This window comes from Triplophysa dalaica, chromosome 13 (genome assembly GCF_015846415.1).
Source record: "Triplophysa dalaica isolate WHDGS20190420 chromosome 13, ASM1584641v1, whole genome shotgun sequence".
Classification (NCBI taxonomy): Eukaryota; Metazoa; Chordata; class Actinopteri; order Cypriniformes; family Nemacheilidae; genus Triplophysa; species Triplophysa dalaica.
Genome location: NC_079554.1, coordinates 18,726,199 through 18,745,786, shown reverse-complemented (window position 1 = coordinate 18,745,786; position 19,588 = coordinate 18,726,199). Strand labels below are relative to the sequence as shown.

General features: G+C 37.3%; 2 protein-coding genes and 1 long non-coding RNA gene across 3 annotated transcripts; 2 read left to right on the top strand and 1 right to left on the bottom strand.

The window, feature by feature from the left end:
- The first annotated feature begins 646 nt into the window (after positions 1–646).
- On the top strand, positions 647–2,871 carry LOC130434792 (uncharacterized). Its single transcript, XR_008908718.1, has 3 exons — positions 647–761; positions 1,693–1,810; positions 2,095–2,871. It is a non-coding gene; the product is annotated as an uncharacterized LOC130434792 (long non-coding RNA).
- Positions 2,872–4,108: 1,237 nt separating this feature from the next.
- Positions 4,109–10,022, top strand: hsf2 (heat shock transcription factor 2). Its single transcript, XM_056765275.1, has 12 exons — positions 4,109–4,310; positions 4,805–4,913; positions 5,004–5,131; positions 5,272–5,396; positions 5,700–5,775; positions 5,892–5,953; positions 6,046–6,124; positions 6,446–6,570; positions 6,654–6,902; positions 7,150–7,252; positions 9,094–9,163; positions 9,255–10,022. Exons 1-12 carry the CDS (start codon positions 4,218–4,220, stop codon positions 9,548–9,550), a joined length of 1,515 nt encoding a protein of 504 aa, XP_056621253.1. The 5' UTR covers positions 4,109–4,217; the 3' UTR covers positions 9,551–10,022.
- A 47-nt stretch (positions 10,023–10,069) lies between these two features.
- Positions 10,070–16,247, bottom strand: serinc1 (serine incorporator 1). Its single transcript, XM_056765128.1, has 10 exons — positions 16,090–16,247; positions 14,570–14,731; positions 14,301–14,494; positions 12,885–12,964; positions 12,490–12,627; positions 12,229–12,398; positions 11,742–11,832; positions 11,328–11,469; positions 11,024–11,248; positions 10,070–10,918 (listed from the first exon to the last, which is right to left on the bottom strand). Exons 1-10 carry the CDS (start codon positions 16,126–16,128, stop codon positions 10,780–10,782), a joined length of 1,380 nt encoding a protein of 459 aa, XP_056621106.1. The 5' UTR covers positions 16,129–16,247; the 3' UTR covers positions 10,070–10,779.
- Between the last annotated feature and the right edge of the window lie 3,341 nt (positions 16,248–19,588).

Sequence of the window (19,588 nt, the reverse complement as noted above, 5' to 3'; positions counted from 1 at the left end):
AGTTACTAAGTAATTATTTACTGTAATTTAATTACTTTTCCCTTGAAAAAGTAAAGTAAGGGATTACTCATATGTTTTCTGTAATTTAAATACAGTTACTTTTGATGTAATTAAACTAAATACTTTGTTAAATATATGCGTGTTTAATAGTGTAATTGACTTCAAAATTCAAAGTCTTACTTTAAAATCTGTGCTTTAATGTATAATTCTCACATTTGTAATACTTTGGTCAGTTAATAATATTATTTATTTGAATTAATTAAATGAGCCGTTTCATGTATATTCTTGAAACACTTAACTAATCAAGGTTGATGTAGGATATAGAAAGTAATTAGTAATGAGTAACTAAAATACTTTTTGGACAGAGTAATTTGGACAGTAATCTAATTACACTATTGAATATGTAATGAGTAACTAGTAATTAATTTCTTTTTCAGAGTAACTTACGCAACACTGATTGACGCTCCACTGCATTAATAAATTATATAACTAATGTGTCACTAAATTAACAAATTAAGTATACAGTATACATTACATACGAAATAATGAATGAATAAATAACTTAATGGAAAAAAGAGCAGTATTTTGATGTGTTTGACAGTTATTGGCCACGATGTTGTCTAGGCAACTAAGGGCACTTCCGCTTCCTGTCAGTATGTCCAAGTTTGTGCGTTCTATTTTGCCATGCACTCAATAGTACGTACTATTCCAACAAAAAGACAGTAACTTACCTACTATTAGGACTAGTAGGCGAATAGTAGGTAAGTAGGCGAATAAGTAGGCGAAATGGAACGAAGGCTAGGTCTATGCGAGTGTCGTTACTCTGTATTTCAACGGCACTGGATGACGCCATTAAAGAATGAAACTTCGAAGCAAGTTGCCATTTTATAACTAAATTTAGTTTTTCTCTTCTCTGCATCTTAATCCAGTGTTAATATAACGTACATACTCGTTGCCAGACAACAAAGCAAGTATGAAACCGTGACTGATCGTGACCTGTCAAAACTAGCGTTTATTGAAAAAATGTAAGATTTGCCCAAAAAGTGTGTTATAAAGTAAAAAAACGTCACATAAATACCCGAAAAGTTGCAAAAACTTAACATAAATACCCGAAAAGTTGCAAAACTGGTCATCCTTGGGTTGTTTTGAGAGCCGCCGTGGATTTGTTCTAGCGTGCAACGCGCTTGTGCGTCGCCCATTCAAAAACTCTTGCGTTGTAACAGACGTATCATTCGCTCGTGTGATACACTGGTTTCCTCACCTGTTATGACGTAAACCACTGCATGAAGCTACGTAAAACGTCAAATGTCCAACGCAGTAGCGCCACCAACGTAAAAGCATGGATAACGACGTTGAGAGTATACGCTAATTTACTGCAAAAAATATATGAAGTAGTTCGTTTGTATATGAGCAACGTCTCTAAACTGATAATATACGCAAACCTCAGAGATTGATTGTTTTTTTCACCTAATCATTCGAACTTAAATATTCATTCATGTGTCCATTCATTTAACGCATAGCAGTGCTGTTGTAATTAAAAATGGCCTCTCTTGTTTGTAGAATGGAGAAAAAATAACTTAATCGCCCAATTTAACCTTTTATTCTTGGACTCTGTGAGTTGAGTTCATACCCTAAAAACTCTTGATGCTGAAGTTAAATGTGAAAACATATCTTTTATTGCCTCTGGCTTAGGTGTCGTCTATAACCATTTCCAAGTCTCACCAGGCTGAAAGAAAAGAAATGGATTTTATGTTCTCTTTAAAGAACTTCCTCAGAGTAAAAAAAGCCATGTGTATCTGACATCCAACTGGTAAGGTGTGTTTTATTGTTGCAGTTTAAAACATTGGCTATAAAACACAAAGTAGTTGTATGATGAGATCATTTGATCTCAATTTGTGTGGTGGAATATGGGAATATTGCACCAATTAATACAGAGAAACACTACCATTCAGTTTCACTTAATCAAAGATGTTTCGAACAGCAATAAAAATGGCCTCCTTGGCAGCACTGCGTGGTCCAAACTTATCTATTCATTAGGTGAAAAATGAATTTGCTGAGGTTTGCACTAATATATTTTTCTCTCTTTCATTTTAGGTCTCTTAGACTTTAGGATTAATCAAATAATGAGAGGGAACAACAACTATAAAACAGGGGTCCAAGTTCTACATCCAATGGAAAATATCAATTCCTTCCAGGCGTTTTGGTCCAACTCTGTCGGAAAAAAACAACGAAAGAAAATGAAAAGACAAAAGAGAGGGCGAGAGAAAGCGAACTGCTTCACAACCAGCACCCACCTGAAGACATCAGAGTCAGGCAGTCGTTCAATGATATAATCTTTGTTGATTCCAATAACTGCTTTCTGTTTATGATAGATTGTGTGCATAATTATGCATGGCGTGTGTGTTTTTGGATGACATAGATTGCTATCTCAGCTTGATACTATAAGACATCCATAAGATATTTTTAGGATGAGTTCTCTGAACACTACCAATCTACAGTAAGTCCCCTGTAATCCACTTAAACAGTTATTATCTGTAATTGTACCTCAATTTAAGAAAATGTATAATCAGTTGATTCAAATATTTACCTTGCCTTTAATCTGATAATGTGTTTTGCTATCAAATGCAAACACTTTAGACAAGATCATTACAATGTAATCTGTTTGTCATTATTCATATAAAATAGGCCTACTGGAAAAAACCCACCACGCAAAAGTTCAGGTGTTACATATATTTCCATATTGCGATACATATGGTTCTACTATACTATAATTTGAACTGATATTCGCCATCTCCATAATCTTTCTTACCCAAGAATCAAAGAACATCCTAATTGCAGCTATTCGTAAGGCGCGTTTGATGTAATCTTTTGATGTAATATTACTGTCTGCTTCCATTAGACAGACTTGTCAGATTAGTTTTCTGTTGTGTCGAACATGAAGGTGTCTGTAGGCCTTTTATTACTTTTGTCCAACATCAGGTCTGGTTAATTAAACGCAGCCTTTTATTTCTCTCAGATGGCAATTTGTTTTGCAGCTGGCTTAACAAATTAAATCAAGTGCTAAGCATTTAAAAAGCACAATAATCAGTTATTTATAACATCAGCTAAAACTGAAATTACTATCACATGTGCGTATGTGTGAGTGAGAGGTAACGGTTGGAGGGCAGCAGTTGAAGACTCTTTGCAGCTGCGTGTTTAGAATACTCTTCGCAACATACATTAGGCATTATAGAGGACAAATGTTTTTAACTTTCTTCGCATGTGATTAGATTTATTTAAGCACGCTGCCCTTCATTCACACGACTAAGACCAATTTACTTGAATTTTTAGCAAGCACTTATATGTAATGTGCTTAACCAATATAAATGTGTGTGATAGATATACAGAATCACATAGCCATAATTCATTTTTGAAGTTTTTAGATTATGGCTGTCGCAATAGTATTAATGCAGTGTAATACTGACATCTAGTGTCAGAATAAAGTAGTGACAAGTGGTTGAGGGATGAACAACCAATGTTTAGAGTCAATTTCTGTATAAGCATCTATAAAAAGTTAATAAATTAAAATTAGATAAAATAAATGTTGAACTCATTTACCGTTTGTGTTTTCACAATGGAAACTTGCCATTAAATCGTTTTAGTATTATAGCTTATAAAGCAGATAAATGGGAAGTTTTTTATTGTGACAATAATTTAACAAGGGAAAAGAGAGAAAAAACAACACGAAAAAGATTAAAAAACATGGAACAGTAAATATGTAAATAGTATAAAAATACTATGAAAATGTTTTGGTCAACAGGACGTGTAGCCTATGAAGTAGCGAACGAATTATAATTGCAACAAAAAAACACGTTAAAATCTACATTCATTACAATACTGTTTGCCTATCTGTTTTAATTACATTTACATTTAGTCAATAATTCAGATATTTTACGAATATGAGTTATATTTTATATTTAATAATTGGAGTATGGGCTCGAAGACTAGCCAATCAGAGCCCACGCTTCTCCGTTTTCACTGGCTACCACCCACAAAGATGAGCACAGACGTGAGCGACCTTACGCAACACCACAACGGACCAATCCGGAGCTCTGAAATCCGACCGGAAGTTGTGTTTAGTTGCGTCGTTATTTTCGCTAGGCTAGTGTGTTGCCACAAGAACCGATTTAACTGACTGCTGTTATTTATTCGAACATTTTATTTTTCATTTCAGCAAAATGAAACACAATTCAAATGTTCCCGCTTTTCTCACGAAGCTTTGGACCCTCGTCGAGGATACCGACACCAATGAATTAATTTGCTGGAGTCAGGTAAAAAGAAAGAAATAACGTTACCCACCCACAGGCTAAGAAAAAGGATTAGCATTTAGCCTAGCTCAAAATGACACACTTGTTTGTGATCCGGGTAACCGTTACTGTGTTGTGTGTGTTGTTTATTTTCGATAGCTGACACACTATGTATAACGGGTTTTATCCTCCATGCTTCCATTTCATTGCATTGTATGGTTAATCACAACAGATTGTAGTTAAATAGACATTTGTACCTGTGTAAGTGGATTTATGTGTATCGAGTCTGTATTATAAATATTTACATTACAAGTAAATAAATGGCTTGTACATATGTTGAGGTGAGAGATTACGTTCTTCTGTTGTGTTTCATGTTTGTTAAAGACCTAGTGCATTACAAAATAAAAGTTCTGTATTTATTTGCAATTTTTTAAGAATGTGCACTCATATTTCTCAGCATACAGATATCAGAACAAAATCAGGGTTAATGGACTAAATAACACGTCTATTTCTTATAGGAAGGAAACAGTTTCCTTGTATTGGATGAACAACGGTTTGCAAAAGAGATCCTCCCAAAGTTTTTTAAACACAACAACATGGCAAGCTTTGTTCGACAACTTAACATGTGTAAGTACGCCCTCCGACAAAATGTACCTCCATCATCACTGATCTCATAATACAGTCAATGTCTCTTTTCTTCTGTTTCTATGCAAACAGATGGGTTTCGCAAGGTGATGCACATTGAGACCGGCATAGTGAAGCAGGAGCGAGATGGACCGGTTGAATTCCAACATCTGTACTTCAAACACGGGCAGGATGACCTGCTAGAAAATATAAAGAGAAAGGCAAGATGTTGTTTAAAAGAGGAAATGAGTCCGACAGTCACAAATTTCCGTTTTTTGGAGAGTTATTCTTGTAAACGATGTCATGAAGTTTATTTTTGAAGGCTTTTCATTTGAGGTTGATGATGTTATTCTTCATGTAGGTGTCAAATACACGACCTGAAGAGAGCCAAATAAGACAGGAGGACCTTTCTAAAATTTTGACCACTGTTCAGAGCGTCCATGAGCAGCAAGAGAATATGGATGCTAGGCTTGCCAACCTGAAAAGGTAATAATACAGTCTTTCGTGAGGTGCATTCTGTTCTCTTATGCATAACATTCTCTTGTCAATGTGGTTTTATCCAGTGTTGTCGAAAAGCAAAGCAACGTTGAGATTTATTATTTGTGATGCTTGCTAGGGCAAAAATCTTCATTATGTGTGCTCATACTTTGCAAATAAAATGTGTTAAAACTTCGGCAGATAGCATATAACCATGAGCCTATAAGCAATTGTAACAGCGAGTTTTGCATGGTCAAACACAACCACAACATCTATCAAGAAAATGTCAAAATCTTGTTCTCCTCTCCTTAGAGAGAATGAAGATCTTTGGACGGAGCTTTCCGACCTCAGACAGAAACACGTGCAACAACAGCAAGTCATAAAGCAGGTATGTTGCACTTCCATGCACCAGTTTTGTAACACATTTGTATAGGCCATTAAAAAACATGCACGGAGAAACCCACACATGAAACCTAATGACGCTTTTTGCATCGTTCCCTTAAGCTGGTGCAGTTCATCTTCACGTTTGTTCAGAACAATCGCTTGTTAAACTTGAAACGCAAAAGGTGAGTCAAGTATTGTGTCTAAAATTCATGCCACTGACTTTTGCAAGCTTTCACTGTTATTTTTCTCAATGTTCTCTTCTGATTGATTGCAGACCGCTTGCTTTGAACAGTAATGGAAAGAAGGCGAAATTGATCCACCAGATTTACGAAGAAACCAAAGACCATGGCAAAGTACGAGTCGAATCATGCGATTGTGAAAGCGGTCTGTACTCCGTATACTGTCTCACCTTCCCTTAAGGAAACCTGCTACTGTCCGTTATTTTGTTATTATCATCTTGCATTTTTCTGTCTTGATAAGATCTAAGGCATGATTCACTTTGTGTGAAAGTTTCCTGCCCCTGGAAATGCACTTTAAATTGTTCAAGTGGCCATCAGTTAAATTTGTGATGGTGTGGGACTGCTTTATTTTAATGAAAGAACTTTGATATTCTAATTCATATACAAGCTTGATTATTGGTTTGTTAGAGATTCATCTTATATCGTTTCCGTTAGTCCGCAGTGAATGGTGTCAATGGAATGATGAACAGTTCCGACATTTCTGACGATGTCATCATTTGTGATGTCATGGATGAAGATTCAGAATTTATAGATGACACTTCAGTAGTGGTTGATCAGAGGTAAGAGTTAAGTATTTAATACTATTTCCAGATTGAGTTTCATCTGTGGGGGATTTAAAATGGTTACTCCTGGTCTCTTGCAGGGATGCAGAAATTGTGGAAGTCGATTACGAAAGCAGCCATGTTACAAGAAACAGCAGTATTAACAGCACCGTAACAAATTCAACCGCACAAGAAGCAGCAGCCAAGAGCCTCTCTGACATTTCAGTGAACAGCGGAGCCCTGCAATTGAACAAACTCTCGGGTCTAAGTTCAGAGGATCCAGTTAAGCTAATGGACTCTATTCTCAGTGAGAATGGAGCTATTTCACAAAACATCAACCTTCTTGGCAAGTAAGTAGCTGTTACCTTTGTACAGCATGAGGGAGCGAAATATCTATATTTATCATAAGCTTGTTTGGCAAAATATGGCAAAAAAATGCTTTAAATGTGGAGAAGATTATTTACATATAGTCATTTAGCAGACGTTTATATCTAAAGCAACTTACGAAATATATTGATAACATTTTGTCTGTTAAAGGCCTGTTATTGAACTTTATTCATTTATGGTTTTTAAATCATTGTGAACTACATATTACAGGGTAGAGCTGATGGACTATCTGGACAGCATTGACTGCAGTCTAGAGGACTTTCAGGCCATGCTGTATGGAAAACACTTCAGCATTGACCCAGACATCGAAGAGGTATGTTGTAGAAATGTACGGAAGTTTCCCACTGGATAATCAACGTGTAAGAACACCGGCAGTACCGGTCTCATCGGGTTGCATGTCGTGGATTTCAGGGCGGCCGAAAATGTGGTCGTGCAAACGTCTCTTATTTACTTTCACTTTAATAAGCGGCAATTCAGCTGCATTTGCTTGAATTCATGATGGGTTCATTGTTTTTCTTAATAAAAATACACAAAACTCGCTTATATTACACACATTTTTATTGCAAGACAAAAATCACAGCACATATATCATGCAAAAAAAAAAACAGTTAAGAACAATTTAAAAAACATTCTGGTTAAATATCGTGCCTTTATCAACAAAACGAATAACCACTGCAACCATCAAATAAGAAACGAACGAATATAAAAAACTTTACGTTTGATAAGGTGCCTTTATCAACAAGACGAATAATCACTGCTTAAACAAATAAAAAACTGTTGATTTGTTCTGCTGCGGGACCCATTTTGGCCGCCTCATTTTTATAGTGCACTTGAAGTGTGAGTGTAAATTCAGTGTTACCTCCGGATTCTACCACCTTCATCAGGCAAAGTTTAGAGGTTGCCAAATATTTCCAAATAGGTGCTTTTGCATTTCGCTTTGAAACCAAATCTTCTGCCATCGTTTTATATGTTAACTAGCCTCACTCTCCTCATGTGAAATCTGAAATCCATAAATTAAATATGACAAGTGCTGCTGATCTTTATTGCAACATTCGTTGCGCTTAAGTTAAATTGAAAAGACGCGCTCTGGCGCTTTATTGTACTCAGTCACTAACTGAATTAAGTCCTTTTTGCTATAAAACGTATAAAAACAATGGTGGGGACGGTGCCGCGATGGGCAAGTGATGTAACCGGTATGTGGGTTAAACAACGTGTATCAACGGTAACACAGACTATCGCAACAAGCCTAGTATGTTGGGATGTTCATAAACTCTTTTTACCTACGTGTCCACCCATTTGTTCTGCTAATCCCATTTTTCATTGTTGTTATATAAACTTTAAAAAGTCAACCCCGGTTACCCAAGTTATTGTTGGAAAAAACAAATCTCCTTTTTTTAATGGGAAATGTAAGTTTAACATTAAATACGAAGTAATTTCTTAATGACCCTTTTGGGAAACACGTTAAAGGGATAGTTCACCCAAAAAAAAAATTCTGACATGAATTACTCAACCCTCAAGTTGTTCCAAATGGTGAAGAAAGATATTTGGAAGAATGTTAACAACCGACAGTTCTGGGGCATCAGTGACAACCAAAGTAGGAAAAATGATTGTATGTTTATATTTTTTTGTTCTGTTTAACACAAAATAAGATATTTTGAGGAATTTTGTAAAGCAAACAGTTCTGGGGCACCTTTCACTACCATTTAAAAAAATCTACTTTGGTAGTAAACAATGTCCCAGACTTACTGTCATTTGCTAACATAATTCAGAATAGTTTTCTTTGTCTTTAACTGAACAAAGAAATCTATACCGGTTTGGAACAACTAGAGGGTAATTCATGACAAAAGTCTTTATTTTTGGGTGAACTATCCTTTTAAAATAAAGTTTAACAAAGTAAACCCAAAAATATTTTTGAGTTTCATCTGAAAAAATGATGATCTGAAATGATGAAAAGGATTTTAAAAACTTGCTACTTACCATACATATTTCTCACCCTGAAAATAACCCGGAAAAACTGAAATGGGGTTTGAAAAAAATAACCTTTGTTGGGAAAGTGCTTCATTTGAATTTAGCATTAATTTTCAAGTTTATCTGAAATTTATCCACGTCTTCATTGTATTGAAATAAAGCCTTGTTTTGTTGTGCTGTTTACAGGAAACCGTCTTGGAACCAAGAGATGGTATTGGCAAAGACAAAAAAGGAAGGTTTGAGCTCGATAATGCAGGTGACTCATTCATGTTCCTCTACACATTAATTATCACATTAATTATTTATTCCTTCTTTGGATTTACTAACATGCTGGTTTCCTGATTCAGATAAGCAGTTGATTCATTACACCACCAGCCCTTTGCTGGCATTTCTGGATGGATGCACACCTCTGCCCCCGCACGTTGATCCTCAAACCGAAACCCTGAGCCAGTCTCTACTGGAGCCAAGCGCGGAGGAACCCGCAGACTTGCTGGCGGAAGCCCTAGAGACAGAGCCCCCCCGCAGCTCGCTGATCCGTCTCGAGCCCCTTACAGAAGCACAGGCAAATGAGGCCACGCTGTTCTACCTGTGCGAACTGAACTCTGACCTACCTGGTTCTGATACAGCACAGCTGGATATTTGAATCAGCCTGCAAAATACAGACATTTTTGTAAATATTCATCAAAATGGTGATATTTATTTTTTGACAATGTTTTGGTATCATCTGTCCATGAGTTTGACATTCCTTTATTTCAGATACGTCTTATATCGTTCACTAGTTAATGTACTTCTCACTAGGATCTCCATCAATCATGCTGCATTTATGTTGCTGGGTTACATTGCAGCTTGTTTTGTGAAGCACATGTATTCCTGTTCTTATTATTGACCGGTTCAGTAAAGATCAGAGATGGTCACGCGAGTCAACAGCTATTCTTAAGTGTATGGTAAAGAAGTGCCTGCCTGATGTGCTAATCTCGCTAATTCTTTATCTGTGAAGAATCTGGTTTAGAGTTAGTTCCATTATATTAGGCAACATACATTGATTTGTTGTTCCTGTGAGCTTTTCATTATATACTGTACTTGACAGTAGCAAATAAAGGATTCTTAAAGTGTCACTCCAGTGTGTTTTGGTTGTTTTACGCACACCACTCAGAAAATCATCTTGGTTTTAAATCTTTAATAAGACGATGGATCATAACAATGTCACACTTGTCAAAAGGTAGGAAATAATAACTCCTTACATGAGCATCTTTAAGAAATATCAGCAAGCATGCAAAGACTAAAAGAGTAATGATAGCAAATCAAGGGTTTTCAGAGATTCAGTGCAAAATGTTCAACACAAACACTGATTGGCTACTAGCTTAAAAACAAAATACACAACAGACAATGTGCAAACTACAAAAGGGTTAGCATTGATACAGTCATGTTCGTTTTTTGGTGCAAATAATTAAGAAGCATGTCAGTCTACAATTGATCACTTACTAATATTGTGCATTTTATGGGAAACTTAGTCTGACTTAGACAAGTACTTAACCTGCACTGTCACTACACAAATAACTTAAGGATACGTCTAGTTTACGTTTAACATACAGAGATCATCGATCATTTTTAGAATATACCATCCTGTTGAAGAATACACTCTCAAAAGTCTTAAGGAATATATGAACATCACAAGAACTCAAGCTGCTCACTTCATTTCGGTCTCTATCTGCTGAAATAAACACCTACCAACATGCACGATGAAAGAAAAAACATGTGATGTTAGTTGAATGAATGAAGCGCTCACAATATTTACATTAAGAACTCTGCTATCCTATACAGGTGGATATTCACAAAGATAGTGCGGGCAAGCTTTAGCTTTCAATGGCATTCCTAGTCGAAGTCGCGGTTGGTGAGGACCAGCGGGGCCACAAGGGTCCACACGTACAGAGAGATGCAGATCCAGCTGGAGGTGATCTTCACCCACACCGAGGGCCATTTGCTGGTCATGGTCTCATAGTTGGAGTCGGGGCTTTAAAAATAGCGACAAATCAGATTTTAGACCAGAATTTGAGATTGAGGTCACTTTGATTAATACTATATATATGAAGTAAGGAAAACTGTTGAGGACACACACCTGTACCAGTTGGTAAGTGTCATCATGATGTACAAAGAGGCCAGGAACAGCATAAAGTGGAAGAAAGAGTAGCTGTAGGTGACTCCATCCTTCTCGTTGTCAACAGCACGGTTGGTGCCGTCACTCCCTTCGAAGTTCTCAGGAGCGGGGCCGTCCTCGATCAGAGCAGACTCATCGCTGGTAAGGGTCAGCTTGTTCACTTGAGAGTTGCTGGAGTTACGGACACTAGGTAAAAAATATTAAATATCATTATGACGAACCCTACTCAGGTATTCAAAAGAGAATGAATGAGAAAATCTTTTACCTGGAGTACAGGACACACATCAGGAACAAAATCAATCCCACAACGCCTTGGGCATCCCACCACTGAACGACACGATCCTGACCGGCGGGGGTGGTGCTGTTCAGACCAATGATGCCGAGCAAGCTGGGGTTGCATTTACGATCTTGGGGGAAAATGTCACTTTAGAACAATTCTATTAAACTGCACATGTTCACAATAGAGTCCTAGGTTTTGACTGCATTGCATGCACCCTACAAAATGAATGTCATCCCAGAATGCTCTGCACCTATATCATTGCAACCACAAATCTACAAGAAGCAATGTCTTGTCAACTTTACTTTTGAGATTCAGTTTTAATGCCAGCTGGAAGCACAGTTCACAATATAGACAGCTCACTAGATTTTTGAAAAGACTTTCTTTAAACAAACATCTCACCAGGTTCATTGGACATGGCAGACCAAGTCAGATACATGGTGTACAAGGTCACAATAGAGGACTGCAAGAGACCAGACCTGGGCTGGGACTCCTGAAAAAAGAAAAGAACATTGACATTATTAACTAAAGAAATCGATTCTGCTATTATGTAGATAACTTCATTTTAATGGATAGTTCACCCTAAAACGGATATTATTTCATTCCAACCTGTATGACTTGATTGTTTTTACAGAAAACAAAAGAAGATAGTTTCAAGAACGGTTATAACCAAACAAGCCACCATTGATTTTCATTGTATGGACACAAAACCACAGAGATTTCTCAAAATGTCTTTGTTTGTGTTGCATGGGGGAAAAAAGAGTCATTGGATTTTTAAACGACACGAGGATGAATAAATGACGACTGGGTTTGGGTATATGAGAATTAATGATATTTTATATAAATGTGTTGAATGAAAACTAAAAGATTTGAATTGAAGGTTGTATACCTGGATTTTAGGCAAGATGGACAAGACAGAAGCCCCGACACACAGCAGCATGTTGATGCTTATGAAGACTTTGTTCTCAGTACAGCCATCAGAGTGAGTGTAATACACATAGAACAGAACCAGTGACATCAGAGACAGAGCGTAATTGATGGCGGTGGCGGACAGAAGAGCTATGAGAGGTGGAAAAAAATGTTTTTGTTAGTTACATTTGGTTCCTCCTTATGCTAGATCAAACAAAAGTCAAGCTCTTTGCTCACATACCTGCATACCAGCAGCGAGAATTTCCCTCCTCCATCTTCTCCACCCAGGACTCGTTCCAGGAGTGGGCGAAGTCGATCAGGAGCACCAGCTGGATGAGGATGAAACAGAACGCTCCAGACATACCTACATAAAACCAGACTGAAAGATAGCCGGCAGATCATTAGATCCTTACAAATTAAATGGGAAGAACATCTACTGACTGCAAGCTCAAGATCTCCTCCACTCCTCCATCGCGTGTATGTACAAACAAGTTGATACTTATTGTCTTTACAAAAAGCGTGTTTTAAAAGCAATACTATTTAAAAAAGTCATTTGAAAATGATTTCAGATTATCTTTTCTTATTTCTGGCTGAACTATCCTTTAGGGTAATGTCCTTAAAGATATTTTTCATTACCAGTAGTAAAGGGGCCTTCAGGAATGAAGAAAGCTCCAACGGTTATAGCAGTGGCGGCTACAAACTTGAAAAACCAAAACCTGTGGAGAACATGAACATTTTGAAGATTTTAGTTAACCTCGCACATTCTATTATATAAATATTATTTTATATTTATATTTCCTGAATATCCAAGATAATGGGTTTGAATCCCCAAACTGATAAATGTACACCTTAAATGCACTGCAAGGTGTATGACAAAAACATACAGACGTGATCAAATTTGTTGGTACCCCTCCACAAAAACCAAAGAATGCACAATTTTCTCTGAAATAACTTGAAAACTGACAAAAGTAATTAGCATACACCATTGTTTATTCCATATTTAATAGAAATCAGACTTTTCTTTTGATTTTTATTCAACATAATATTGTAAATAAATCAAACGAATGAAAACGTCATAGAGAAAAATGATGGGACCCCTAACCTAATATTTTGTTTCACAACCTTTAGAGGCGATCACTGAAAGCAAATGTTTTCTGTAGGTCTCAATGAGACTTCTGCAGCTGTTAACAGGTAGTTTGGCCCCCTCTTCCTGGGCAAACTGCTCCAGCTGTCTCAGGTTTGATGGGTGCCTTCTCCACGCTACAAGTTCAGCTCTTTAAATATAGATGTTCGATAAGATTCAGATCAGGACTCATAGAAGGCCGCATCATTCTTGGGTGATTTTAGCTGTGTTTTTTGGGTCATTATCCTGCTGAAGGACCTATGACCTGAGACTGAGACAGAGCTTTCTGACACTGGGAAGTATGTTTCGCCCCAGAATGCCTTGATAGTCTTGAGATTTCATTGTGCACAGATTCAAGGCACCCTGTGCGAGATGCAGATAAGCAGCCCCATAACCGAGCCTCCTCCATGTTTCACAGTAGGTTAGACTCACTTCTTTTAAAGCTTAATTTTTTCGTGAACATAGAGCTGATGTGACTTGCCAAAAAGCTCCAGTTTTCACTCAACTATCCAAAGGACATTCTCCTAGAAGGATTGTGGCAATATGACAGTCTACGTGATGCAACAGTTTTTAATTTCATTACTCTTCAGGAGGAATGAAGCATAATTTCAATGAGCTGTAAGGGTACCAACAAATTTGAGCACGTCTGTATATATATAAATAATCCTGAAAATATTTTGTTGTTATTTTTTGTATCTACTTCTGCCACATGGATTCTAATTGTCTAGTCAATGTCAAGAACAAGACTTCACGTTACATAAATATGCTAAAGACTTGCTGCTAATATGCTATGTAGCTTAAACCGGTTCGCAAGGTAATGTTTTAAGGCTATCTTATACATCGCCAATGTAGATGTAGATCGCCACCTAGGTGTTTTTTTCATGTTTCGCATTTTACCAGCTCAGATTTTTTGACGGCAGGATACACACCCATTATGCACAGTGGCTCGCGGGTCCTGGCTGCTCTTAACCTTGACCATGATGAGAGAGAAAAGCAAGAAGAACATAGCCATTCCAAAGCACACGCGATACACCGATTTATAGCCGACCAGCACGTCACAGTTCACGTGACCTTCGACACCTGGGATGGATGTGCCTATTCCTCCTTCACAAAAGCCTGGAATCTGTAGTGACAACACAAATATTTCAACCCCATAACAACCCTGCGTCAAACAAATTCAACAGTGCTTAATAATGACCTTCTTCAGATGGCCCTCCATGCCGGGCATGAGCATGATGCAGGCGATCCCCACACCAATCAGCATGAAGAAGGCATAGATCAGCCGAGTGACGGTGGAGTTGTTTCCACTCGGACAGCATGAGCACAGCAGGCAAGGAGCACTGCCACAAAGGCAAGGAATCTACGGAGAAAAGCACACAATCACACATGTATTAAACGTGGACACATACATTTCTACAAGACAACACCTTCCTTTGGCATGTAGGCCAATCCTATGTCAGGAATACAAAAAATGTCACTGAATGAGGGCATCTCTGTTTTCTGATCTGTCCCTCGCAGCTTGTTTCCCGTTTACGGAGTAGAGACATCACAGCGACAAATTCGGAGATCAACATTTTAGGGAGATCTGTCTGGTATTAGTGACATTATACAAACATCACCTTTAATTTTCCAAACACAATGGTTTCAGAATGTCTCATTTTGAGAGTTTATTGAATGTGTATCACAGTGATACTAAATAATAATGTGTCATCCCTCCTAACCAAAACATTCAACAGACAAAGTCACTTATAGCTTAATTTGTCTGGTCAACGGTTTAGATGTGATTAGATCAAAGAGGATATTAAATCTTTCCTAAAATAGAAATCGTGAAGCTAACACCTTGAAATTAAATCCACCTCACTAATATCATGAACAGACCTTAAAGTGATGCTTGACATGTCATTATAATGTAAACTGAAACTTTTAAGTCAACAAGCTTTTAATCATTTTATTTGTATGTATACAAGAACAACTAATCTGTTCAATATTATAAAATACCTCCCTTTATTTTAACTATAGAACCAGAGTTTGTTTTATTCGTGGTAAATGATATTTGTAGTAAAATGATGGTGATAGAAATTGTGGCCAAAACATTGTTACTACACTTTTAATATAATGAAACTCCAGTTATATTTCTTTAAAACAGTTATTATTAAGGCTTATTAAATACTAAATATTACTATATAGCTTCTCTCAAGCACCATGTTTTTATGTTCTGTGTCATAAACTGGCATCTGATCAGTGTTTTGGTGTCGCAACAACTATAATCATAACAAACATGACGTCCTTCTAAAACCTCATGACACCTCATGTAGATCGCCTGTAAACGATATTTTATTCCCCATGTTTAGGACAAAATGTCTAATCGATTGTTGACGAGAATCAAAACAAAGATTTGCTTGGGGAACCACCCATCCTGACGTTGAACATTTAAGAAAGCAGGGAGATTCGATCGATTCATATCACAATTGCACAAAATATAGTAAGTGAATATTAAGGAAATAGCCTAATACGCCATACGTGGTATATATAAACACGATCTATGTTTTTATAAATGTAGGGCATTGCGTTGGGCCCAGGCACCATTTTCCCTTTCTGTTTATCGTTGCGGTTGTCATCAGCATGACATAACTCGAATAAAACAGAAACATTTATTTTAATCGCACGTATATGTGATTATATTTTTACTTTTGACAAGAAATAAGTACATCAACTCACCCAACTGGCCATCGAACAAAGGCCGAGTACAGCCCCCATGTTTAACTGTAATGTATGTTTCTTCGTGCGGGTTTGAAAATGGACGCAGTGTGTTTACAGTACAGCGCCGCTGTCTGATGAAGCCGGACGTCACATGAACGGTAGCTATTTAAAATTTCAAAATAAAAGTCATTGGCGTTTTTTTAGTTTGTAGCCATCCAGCGTATGCGCGTCCAAACTTCTTGCAATAAAATAAACACATTTACTGAAGCGGCAAAGTTTCAACGTTAATCGCAAATGGGCGACTAACGTGTAAGTAGAAGTCCACGGATCGAGATGGATAGACAAGAGTCGCGTTATTCCCGTTCACACCTGACTGTAACGTTAGAGCTCTTAGTTTGTAACGGGGTCTTTTTTTAAACGGGTTTTTTTTAGTTTGTGGGTTGTTTACTTACCTGAAATGGGATGTACAGTCGTTAATTGTATATTGTCCATTAAATATATTAAATAATTCAATACATTACAGCGTATATCAAAAGCACTTTCACTGTCTAACGTAGAAACCCAGCATCACATGAGCGTGTAGTTATTTAAAGCCAATAATTTAAAATATACATATACACATTTATGTTTACTACATTACATTACATTTAGGCATTTGGCAGACGCTTTTATCCAAAGCGACTTACATTGTTTTATCCTATACATTTTACATAGGTATTTGCAATCCCCTGAGTTCGAACCCACAACCTTGCGTTGTTAACGCAATGCTCTTACCACTTAGCTTCAGGAAAGCTATTTTCAGTGAATGTTTTTCTTTTCTTTTTTTATCTCTAAATATTTTATTGAAAACATTTAATATTTTTAAAAGAGGGAATTGTTGAGCAATGTATTCTTAGGCCTGTTCCGGGAAAGCCTCGGAAGGTGGCTAAATGTCTGATGCACAATTTTCTGGAAACACTTCAGCACCTTGGAAGTCGTCATCTGATTGGTTGAATTTCACAGGATTTCCGTGAGACGTGCGTGTCGCGTTCTTTAACTGTCCGCCTGAAAACAACACGAAGTCGTGTGATCTGAGAAGTAAGCTGCGTGTTTACAACGGTTGCTATAAGAATTCACCACGTGCGACTAAACGCTTAATTTCTTTAAAATATGCGAGGTTTGCATAAATGCATAATCATGTTGTTGCTGTTAATCTTTGACACGTTCGTGAATGTACACCGGTCTGTTACTGCGAGACATTTCCACTCCTCAAAACTTGACGCAGCACAAAACGAAACGTGATTGGTTGCTTTACCGGTCAGTCACATGGCCTCTTTTGCGGGCCTTGGCCAAAGAAAGCGACGAAAAGTTCCAGACCATCAGTATTTGAGTCTCCAGACTAGTTCCTGGAGGAGTCCCCCCTATAGTACCCTGTAATGGGTTTCTGGGGTCAGTCAGTGAGACCTTTCAAAGCGTGTAGCTACATGGGGCACATCTAGAAACAGGGAAGTGTGTAATGTACAGTCAGCTAATTATTATCATTTAATCTAGTATATCTATGATATATTAATATTAATCCCACTACTGTACATTGTTTCACGTATAATAAACAAATGCACATGACGTATGTATTTAAATTTGATTTGCTTAACTATAAATTAAAATTGAGGAATGTTTGTAAGGGCAGCGCTCCTAATGTTGATAAGCTATTATTTAATTTTCTATTCTAAAGAACGAAACTTTACTTAAAAATGATTCACTTAAGAAATTGAAACAGGAACCTGGAGTTAGTTCATAGAGACAGCTGTGGTGTCATGGAAAGCTGTTTTTAGGACGGAAGGCATATGTGAGTAACTAGTGCATGGTCTAGAATATCAGCAGTGTTTTTAGAAAGTTGTTGCTGTTGCTAAGGAAAGCGAGTTATCCGTCTAGTACAGTCTGATATGAATGCTGGATGTGTATCGGCTCATCTGCATAGCGTTTAAATGTTGATAGTCAAATTCCCCATCAAGATTGTTTCAGTTTATGTAAAATAAAAAAGCTTTGTTTGAAGTATGTGCATTCCAAGGTATTAATCACATGTATACCTTTAATCCACTTTGAATTAAAATGTCTGCCAAATGCAAAAATATAAACGTGATGCACTTGTCCAGACTAGAATCTGATCTAAGGTCTAAGTGTCTTTTGGTATTCCAGGTTACTATTTATAGAAATGAATCTCTGGATTAAGGGTTTTCTAAATCTTTCAGACTAGCATATGACATGGTCACATCACAATGTTTAAATTGAGGACTTTACTGTAGAAGAAACAGCTTAGACTAATGGAATGAACAAATGTGCAGTCACTGGAACAGACCCAGCAGTATACCTCTATTATACCTTCTAATTTTCTCCAAATGAATCCTAATAAATGTGAATTAATCCCGCTAAGTAACTATAAAGGATACCTGCTCATTTGTTTAAACAGTTTGGACTTGAAGGCATTATTTGTGTGTTTTATCTGATGTGTGAATCCATCTAACAGCAAGTAAAATTACCATATCATGTGAGACGAAGTGAAGATTATGCAAAACTCTCTCATCCACATGTAGCACAGTCCAACGGGTTTAATAGGCCAATAAACAGGTATTACACGCTCATTTTGTGACAGCAAACCCTCAGCCGTTTGCTTTCTTTATCACTTGGCTGGGTCTTACCAAGAGAACTAGGTTGCCTATTCACAATAATTATTAACTTATTTATTTACATAATCTTTTTATATCAATATACTTTTTGTCTGCAAACCTCCTCTATCACTTCATAATCAAACACATGCCCTTGGGCCAGCAGAGCTCATTTTATTTTTGGAATTGACAAATGCAATGAAGTCACTGCCTTGGGGCCGTGTGGAGAGGTGATTATCTTCGGCTTGTTCTGAGTGCGACCGTTTTGTTTGCTAAGGGAGAGGATTGTGATTGTGTAAGGTGTTTAAAGCAGTTGTAACATGCAGATTAAGGTGTGACCCACAGTGCGGCGGGTCACTGAGTGGTAAAAATAGATCAATGCTTTGCTTAAAGAGCTATTGATAATAACATTGGCACTTGAAGCATCCAGTACATGTGAAAAATGAACCGGTGAATTACATTTACACTTTTGGCAACTTATGCACTAAATCTATCCTTTGTGGTCCATGGGAATCAAACCAAGGGCAAACCATGCTCTCACCAACTTTACCATATTAAAACCATGACATTTGTAGCTGAAATATTATTATACAAAAGGTAACGAGTCCTCCAAAAAGCATGGTTCTTTCACTTTTGGCAAACAAAACCATAGTTTATTTTCGAAAGTGTAATATGATGTGGGATAATGTACACATTTAAAAATAAGAGACATCTTATATGTTAAGTGATATGATTAAAGCAACAAAAGGTGAGATCTACTCTTCAGCAAAAAACGTATGCTTTTGTTTTTCTGGATGCGTTTGGGTATACCAGCGTCTGGCGCCGCGCGCTCTCGTGTGATGTCAGCGACAGCGGCGCGCGGGGTACATCTACTG

Coding starts and splice junctions, on each gene's coding strand:
- hsf2 (XM_056765275.1), top strand. CDS start 4,218: ATGAAACACAATTCAAATGTTCCCGCTTTTCTCACGAAGCTTTGGACC. Junction 5,397..5,699: donor AGGCTTGCCAACCTGAAAAG/GTAATAATACAG, acceptor TCCTCTCCTTAG/AGAGAATGAAGATCTTTGGA. Junction 5,954..6,045: donor TTAAACTTGAAACGCAAAAG/GTGAGTCAAGTA, acceptor GATTGATTGCAG/ACCGCTTGCTTTGAACAGTA.
- serinc1 (XM_056765128.1), bottom strand. CDS start 16,128: ATGGGGGCTGTACTCGGCCTTTGTTCGATGGCCAGTTGG. Junction 14,732..16,089: donor TTTGTTCGATGGCCAGTTGG/GTGAGTTGATGT, acceptor TTTTCTCCGTAG/ATTCCTTGCCTTTGTGGCAG. Junction 12,628..12,884: donor TGAAGGCCCCTTTACTACTG/GTAATGAAAAAT, acceptor GCTATCTTTCAG/TCTGGTTTTATGTAGGTATG.